The 8,444-nt window shown below is 28.6% G+C and overlaps 1 protein-coding gene across 2 annotated transcripts; it reads right to left on the bottom strand.

Annotated features, from left to right (window-relative positions):
• Positions 1 to 5,293: 5,293 nt before the first annotated feature.
• On the bottom strand, positions 5,294 to 8,263 carry LOC145193909 (casein kinase II subunit alpha-like). Of its 2 annotated transcripts, none has more exons than XM_090068041.1 (11): positions 8,112 to 8,263; positions 7,803 to 7,914; positions 7,610 to 7,711; positions 7,455 to 7,505; positions 7,291 to 7,350; positions 6,969 to 7,217; positions 6,825 to 6,872; positions 6,632 to 6,735; positions 6,443 to 6,548; positions 6,283 to 6,325; positions 5,294 to 6,158 (listed from the first exon to the last, which is right to left on the bottom strand). In XM_090068041.1, the coding sequence occupies exons 1-11, from the start codon at positions 8,207 to 8,209 to the stop codon at positions 6,121 to 6,123; spliced, it is 1,011 nt and encodes a 336-aa protein (XP_089924167.1). In that variant the 5' UTR covers positions 8,210 to 8,263; the 3' UTR covers positions 5,294 to 6,120. The 2 variants fall into 2 exon arrangements, with proteins under 2 accessions (XP_089924167.1, XP_089924168.1); XM_090068042.1 differs by having other exon boundaries at positions 5,294 to 6,154.
• Positions 8,264 to 8,444: the final 181 nt, after the last annotated feature.

Below are 8,444 nucleotides of genomic sequence, written 5' to 3'. Positions count from 1 at the left end.
CTGAAATTATTTCATATTGTTTCTGTATAGTGTACCTTTTAATATCCACTATCACAATGTAGACAGTTGTAGTGTCATGGTTTTGGGGGTAACCCTTCTTTGGTAATTTCTAAAGAAACGCTTTATTTACTTGAAGAAACAGTTTAAAACAATAGTCAAATTATGAGTATTGCAAACGTAGTAAAATGCTTCAAAAATGTTATCCTGATTTCTGTTATTGGAGATAAATAAGCATTGTTTTTTTACAAATATTTTTTTGAAGAATACTATCTCCAAATCAATTCAATTCATTTTAAAAAGTATTTTTAGTATAAAAAAATGTTTAAAGTTAATCTGAAGAAATATAATTACTATCTCTTTCAAATAAAGTTAGTTTGAAATTTTAAAGGTGTATATATGTTAAGAAAAATAACTTTAAATCTTTTATCCACATTTTTTCAATGATGTGTTTTTGGGAGTTAGAATAAATAAGCACTCGGGTCGCGACATACTTTTACGACTTTTTTAACGTAAAAACCATGCTATTAATGTATTGCTTTTGTCAGCAAAAAGATCATTAACTTATTATTTTCAAAATGGCGAATATTAGGGTTTTTAGTGGGATTTTTTACAACTTTGACTTCGAATTAGAGCGCTTTCCGTTAATTTTCAGGTCTATGTTTTTATATTTTTCTGAATCAACATAAAATTCTCTATCAGAATCAATCATAAAAAAGAGGGGGGGGGGGGGGGAAACTGCAGTAGCGCCCCTGTTGGTAGGTCTTTCATGTCTTATATTGCAATTAATCGTGAGTTTACTCTACTTCAAGTTAATGGATTTTTAAATATTTTAAAATTAAATATTGCTTTTAGAAAAATGTCAAAAATATTGTTGAAACACTTAATATTCAGTGAACTACGTTTTTCGAGGACAAAATTTTTTGTTTACAAAAGTAGACATCTGTGGTTTGAAGAAAAAATCTCGAACCTTTGCACACATCACTTTGCAAAATCATTTTTTGGTTAAAATTTTGCGTAATAACACAAAGTTTAGAATTTGTAGCAGATTTATTTGCGTGAGAAACTTTGAGTAACTTACTCAAAAATTCTGCGTAATTTTGTTTTTAGGATTGCAGATCACGGAATTTTTATTTGCGTAAAAAAAAGCTGCTTTTTTGCGTAAATTACGCATTTTTCAGCTTTATAGGATAGGCTCCAGGACTATAGAATTTTAGTTGAAAAAAATGTTGGTAAATTTCGTAATTGACGAGTATTTACGTTTACGAATCGTAAATAACGATTAAAATACAAATAACAAAAAATAAATTTTATCATTAATATCTCAATAAATTAACGATACTAATAAAAATACCAGCAAAAATAAGAATCTTACAATTACTTCGGTTAGTTAGAATATGATCGTAAATAACGAATCAAATAATGACATTTTTTACGAAAGATAAAATTAATTTAATCGATTTTTTCGATTTCATCGACTTTCGGCAGATCAAAATTTTCCTTGTTCGCCATTAAACTGACGCAACTTCGTTTAATCGTAATCTTTAGTCTCTTATCTACTTATTTTCAATTAGAAGGCGGCAAAGGATGTAAAAACTAAGCGTCTACGTCTCGTTATTTTTTTATTCGAAACAAGACGAGATGATCCTAAAAGCTTTTTCCCGATTAGCGATAAATATCGAGACAATTTTCAATTTTCACTCGAAATCCGGGACGATGCCGAGACGAGACGAGACGAGACGAGACGAGACGAGATGTCCCGGACAAAATAGGAGCTTTACAATTTCCCGGAATTTGTAAAGCTCCTATTTTTGAATCTTTTTAACGGGACATAACGAGAATAACGAGACATAGTAGTTAATCCTTAATGTGAAATTTAAATAATGAAATTCTGGTACAATTTCCATTATTTATTTCAGCTGCTATTATTGATATTGCTATACCATCTATATAAACACAGCTTTACAAAAATTAATGGTAGCAACTGAAATAGAGGGGAAAAAATTTTTTTTGAATAGTATTTAACTTTTTCCACCAAAATATCGTGCAAGAAGGGGATAAATATGTGTCCAAGGGCTAAGTTTTTGATCATTAAATATTGTTTATCGCTGAGGTCAGTATTCACTTTTAAATCAATAGCTTTCTCTACACTCATATTTAAAGGAAAGGTCTAAGATTTAATCTTTTTGTTGTTGTTGTTTTTAAAGTCGTTAATATATGTCAGAAACATTTTTGAATACTTTACATAATACTTTACACTCTTTAAAATTTTTTTTATCATTTCTTTGACAATTATCACATTAAGTTTCCTATGATGTTTAAGTAAATAATGTCACTTGTATAATACAGGAAATACTGAAATTGTAAAGTAAAGTAATTTCAAATATATAGTACTTATCGAATAATAAATCATTATTCAAAATTAACAATAAACCTTTCAACAAACTTTTAAGTAGCATATGATTACAATACTATGTTACTTGAAAATATTTGATATACTAAAACAAATTATACAAGTAAAAAAACTCAAATTCAAGAAATACAAATGTCAATGAGTCCATAAATGTAGACTTTAGTTTTAAGATTAAAAGGTCTCCATTTTTACTAAGTAAAGATCTCTCATTTTTTAGATTTCTTTGAAAATGATATTAAAATTTTTAACTTCTTTCAACCATAAAATATGTTTTATGAAAAAACTGTTTTTACTTTTTAAATAAATGATCATTGTAATTTAATATCATTTAAAAAAGGGCAATATATTTACAAAAAAGTTGTGAGGGGTTTATTGCCATTTTTTTGTTGTTTTGAGTCACTCTGCGTGTTTTCTGGGTGGCAAAATAAAAAGTTTTCTTCACTGCGGAAGTGCGAGTTATTTTATCTAGTTAATACAATTAATGTCTCGTAACGTTTCATAATATCTGAAACAAAATTATTGTCCCGATTTATAAAACTATTCTGGGAAAATCTTTTCCTTTGTCTAGTTATTTTTTTTCCGGAACATTTCTCCTCTCGTCACGCTTGTCCAGGTTCGTTTCGAGAAAACGATTCCGAGACGCAGACGCTTAGTAAAAACCAATGTTGAATAATTTCTTTATTTAATGTTATTTAAATGTTCGAGCAACAATATATTGTTATCTGAAGTCATTTGAAAAAAAAAAAGAAAACAAACAACAACAACAACAACAACAAAAAACAATGGTTACCTGCCCTATCGTATATCTATTTTTACTATATATACTAGGGGACCTCTCAAAAGTTAGCTTGCCAAGCATCCTCAAAATAACTAAATACGACCCTGAAAATAGTGATATGAATAAAATATTTAGAAATATTTAATAATATTTCTGACCTAAAACTAGAGGCGGCTTCTCCAATTTATGGAATCTTGTATTCACAATAACTACTTGATTGTTGATTCCAAAATTTCTTTGTTCTGTTGCAACTTACTCTTCTCTAGTTTCAGAAAGTTTAAACTAATTAAAATGTTCAATAGATAATAAATTTTAGCTATTTCGTCAATCGAGTCATAGACGGCAAGAAGATGGATAACATCATTACACTCCCCGACAAAAATTTCAGATCACATCAGTTTCAGTAATTAATAGTAACTACTCACAAAGTAATTGCATAGTACGAATTAAAAATTAAAATACACAAAAATTAAATTGAAATACTTTTAGTATTTAAAAAATAAAAGATTTTATTTGAAATTTTTTTACTTATAATCGACAAAATTTTAAGCCCGTTTTAGTTTTTTCTTAATTATGAATTTGTCCCCCTTTTTTTTATATTACTTCAATAATTCTATTTGGCATTTAGCAAGATTTTTTAATTCATCCGAGGTTATTTGATCCCAGCATTCCTTTATTTTTTCTTTTAACAGATTAACATTAAATCCGGGCTGTTTAGAGGCCATTATAAAATTTGTAACCAGATTTTCGTATGATTTGAGCTATAGAGTTTGACTCCATCCTGTTGAAAAATTAGATTCCTGCTACTTACTTTTTTTTACAGAAAAGTAACTAACTTTCTTTATATAGTTCTGTATAGTCTTAAGAATTCATAGTACCTTTAGCAGATATAATACTCTATTTCCCATCTACTTCCAAAAGCTGCCCAAACCGTTTAAGTACCACCCCCGAAATTACGTCTAATTTTTCTTTTTTACATCATGCCAACAATAGTGATAACTTTCAGGTCCATTAAAATTGATTTTGTTTTAATCAGACCACATATCATTTCAATCTAACCATGTTTCAATGAAGTTTCTAGCAAACTTAAGTCTAGCTTCTTTTTGTCTTTGAGTAATTGCTGGCTTTGTTTTTAATTTCTTACGATTAATTAATAGATTTGATTTGATTACTCGGTTAAAAGCTCGAACACTTGCAACTAATGATAAACCACTTTATCTTCTCAGCAGTGATGTTGAACTGCTTACTAATTTAAAAATTGCTCATTGAGCCCTTTTATTAATCATCTTTTTACGTCCTCCTCTTCTTAAACACATTTCTATCTTTAAGATAGTTATAAACAAGAGTCCTCGATTTGTTTATAATTTTTGCTATTTCTCTTTCACTTAAGTTCTTGAAATAAAGAGTATCATTTTTACCGCGCTCGTAACCAGTGACTCATAATCTAAAATAAGTATAATTTTAAAAATTTGTAATAAGTTCAATTTATATAAAAATAATTTAGAGAAAAATTCAATCTGTTCCAAATGTTTTAAAAAATAAAGTGGTTTTAAAATTTTGTCGTTTTGAAAATATTCATGTTATATCTTTTTTTTCTTCTGTATGTTCAAATTTTATAGATATTCATGCATATATAAGCTATTATTTATTAGAACAATATACTTTAAATAAAAGTTTTTATTAAATAAGTTACAAATCTTTATGAAGTAGTTTTAAAATTTTGACGCTAATCAGTTATTTAAAAGTATGCTACAATGAAATTTTTTAAGAAAAAAATTGCAGCATACTTTTAAGTAACAGATTAACAATAAAAATGAAAGGTTTTGCATTGATAGTAGATAGTAGAGAGTGGTTTTATGAATTTTGGTAAAGAAAAGTAAGAAAACATTTTAATTCGTTACGAGTTTAGCTCGTTACTTCATGTTTTAAATAAAACTAGTAATAAAAAATTATCAAAGCGACTAAAAATGGACTTGAATTTAAGAAGTTCTCTTCCACGTGTATTATCACTTCACTTGGTTTATATAAACAGATAAGTATAAAACTTTTTTTCTTTTTTTTTTGTGGTGAAAAAGAAAAAAAAAAAAAAAAAAAGTGAAAGAGCATTTTCTACGTTGAAAAATGTTTGTTTCAATCTCATTGAACTTGATCTCCAAAAAAAGAAATTATTAAATCGAATATCGTTGTAATAGAAGACTCTAAAAATAATGAATTCCAGAGTCTTTTATTCAAAATATTTCTTTAAACAAAAATAAAGGTCAAAAAAAAAAAAGGCAAAATCGAAGAGCTAAAAGCAAAGCACGAAGACAAATAAAAAGGACTTTTTTAAAAAAAATCATGAGCTCCCTTTTGAACAATAAGGTAACGAAAGGTATCTTTTTAACGTATATTTTTAAGGTATCTAAAACTTAAGGTAACGAAAAGCATCTAAAACTTCACTCTAACAGTTTTACTTTTCGTGACTCACAAAAACAGATAATCATTATTCAGAGTTTTAACAAAAATTTAGAAATAATTGCGATTTTAGACAGTTTACACAACCGCATAATACTGATAATGATAACAATTAAAATAATAATAACAACAACATCAGCAACAATAACAAACAAAAACAACGAGCATCACAGTGTAAGCGCGATTTCCAAACTGTAGCACCGGCCTAACCTGGTAAATTACAACCGTGATATTCCGCAAGAATTAAACAATCCTATTAACAAAATATAATTGTGTAGATAAACTTATTGTATCATTTACAATCGTTTCAAGCTATTGCGTGCAATCTTTAATGAAATTTCAGCTCACGTGTCTAATTTGATTCGCTAATTGTCGCTGAAAACGACTTGAACGTAATCACTTTATTATTGTATAACTTTATAAAAAACCAACATTAGCATTCTTCATTGGTCTTATAAGTATTCTGAATGTGGGTCGGTTACTTCATTTCATCTTCTTTTCCCGACTTTAAACTATCTATCAAAAAAACATGTATCAGCAAGACAGATAGAGATACTTCTCTTCACTTAAATTAAATGATTACCATATAAGATTTTTCCAATAAATTAAAAACAATCAAAGTTTTCATCTAGAAACTTACTAAAATATGGGTGATCCATGGCTTCGCGTGCCGTTAATCGTTTCTAGAAAAATAATCGAGAAGGAAATGAAACTATTTCAAAAATTTCATAGCAAAAAAAAATTCTAAGAGAACAAAAATAATAGTTACGAATCGCCAATACTCACGAGACATAACTTACATTATGATCGTACACCAAAACTTTGTCAAGAAGGTCAATTGCATCAGCGCTTACCAAATGATGATTTTCGTTATTAACGAAGCGTTCCCAACGCTTTTTCGAGTGCCTGTAAAATAGATAGTTTGAAATAACTGCAGTAATAGAAGTAAATAACAATATGCTGCAACTAAATTTAACTTTGATTTTTACCTTCCTCCAAGTTTATCTTTAATCCTCAGGTCCAATTCGATTTTATACTTTTCAATGTAATCAAACAAATCTTCCGTGCCAAGTACTTTTACTATTCGCACCAACTAAACGAAAAAAAAGTATTAATTTAACGAGAACTAAAAATAAAGTAAAAAAAAATTCTTTAACTTAGTTACAAAATAAAACAAGTAACCTGATCTGTGTTGTCGTGACCATGGAAGAACGGTTCCTTACGGAAAAGCTATGAAAAAAAAAAAGGAAAAAGGGAAGAAAAGGCAATAAAAAAATAAAGAAAGAGATGTTGCTCCAATTGCTCTAACACAGAAAACTCGCTCACCATGCTTGCAAACATGCAGCCAAAACTCCACAGATCTAAGGAGTAATCGTATTCCTGAAAATCTAAAAGTAGCTCAGGTCCTTTAAAGTAGCGAGATGCAACACGTACGTTATATTCTTGTGAAGGATGATAAAATTCTGCCAATCCCCAATCAATGAGTCGCAATTTCTTCTGCTCATGATCGATCATTACGTTATGCGGTTTAACGTCTCGATGTGCTATTCCCATGCTATGGCAGTGATCTAATGCCTAAACCAGAAAACACTTTGAAGTATACAAAAAGAAAAAGAGCAAAATATTAGGCCATACCAACAAAACATACCTTAAGGAGTTCATACAAATAAAACTTGATGTCTTCTGAAGTGAACTGTTGATATAGTTGCTACGGTTAAAGGTACAAATAGATAAGTTTTAAGTCTTAAAGAAATTTAAAAAAGTAAATTTAGAAAACCTTAAAGGATGCTTTTTTAGAGAAAATAGACATACCTTAAAGTCTATGTTGTTAACATATTCAAATACTAAAGCTGGTGTCCGTGACTATAGAATTTTTAAAAAAAGACTATAGAATAAGATACGCAAATTACGCAATCATACATCACCATTAAACTGAGTAATTCTTTTGAGAAAAGAAAGAAACTTACAACAGGATCCTTTACTACATCCAACAAGGTAATGATATTAGGAACACCTCTTAAGTTTTCTAAAATCTTAATTTCCCGCTTTATCTTCTTCTTTTTTACTGGCTGCACGAGAGAAACATAACTAACACTTTTCAAAAAACTGCTTTTTAATTTTTACAGTGAACACTCATTATTTCAATCTGACCCTACGTACCTTAAGTATTTTAATTACAACTTTGTCATTATTAGCGACACTGATCCCTTCAAATACTTCTGAATATTTTCCTCTTCCTAACTTTCTTACCAGCTGATAATTATCTTGCTGACTAAAAAAGAAGTTTTATAAGTTTTTAGATAAATACTTGTTAGATTAGAACATTTTTTTTTCATTGCAAAACTAAAACTCGTTGGAAGTTTTTTTTTATATTAATGCTTAACTTTGCTTATCTGCTATTTAGTGACAGTTTAAATTTCAAAAAGCACTTTAATTTTTAAAAACCCATAAATCTCAAAAAACTCTCACCCCCATTCGATGACATGGGCTTCATAATCCCAATACTCTCTTGGCTTCTGTGCGTTGACATCAGCATAGACTCTTGCTAAGCTGCGTTTTTCTGACATTTTATTTGGATTTAAATTTTTAACTAAACAGAAAACATCAGATGCTGACGAAAAAATCTGAAAACAAAAAAAATGCATATTTTGCAAATAAAATTGTAAATTTCAACAAGGTTCTATTTAACGAGTACATCGAGGTTCTTTTGAAAGCCAAGGTTTATAAAGAGAAACCTATAAAATAATATTTATCAAATATAATACAAAAATATTTTCAGCATAATTCAAAGCAAATCACCAA

This window comes from Hydra viridissima, unplaced genomic scaffold (genome assembly GCF_058129835.1).
Source record: "Hydra viridissima isolate aposymbiotic clone 2 unplaced genomic scaffold, HvirCarnegie_v1 scaffold_12, whole genome shotgun sequence".
NCBI classification, from domain to species: domain Eukaryota; kingdom Metazoa; phylum Cnidaria; class Hydrozoa; order Anthoathecata; family Hydridae; genus Hydra; species Hydra viridissima.
This window is presented reverse-complemented; position numbering and strand designations above follow the sequence as displayed.

What these genes read in the sequence shown, in the direction of transcription:
- LOC145193909 (XM_090068041.1), bottom strand. Translation starts at nt 8,209, where the DNA reads ATGTCAGAAAAACGCAGCTTAGCAAGAGTCTATGCTGATGTCAACGCA. An exon ending in GCTGCATGTTTGCAAGCATG is followed by an intron (nt 6,873 to 6,968) that starts GTGAGCGAGTTT and finishes TTTTTTTCATAG; the next exon opens with CTTTTCCGTAAGGAACCGTT. An exon ending in AAAGATAAACTTGGAGGAAG is followed by an intron (nt 6,549 to 6,631) that starts GTAAAAATCAAA and finishes TCTATTTTACAG; the next exon opens with GCACTCGAAAAAGCGTTGGG.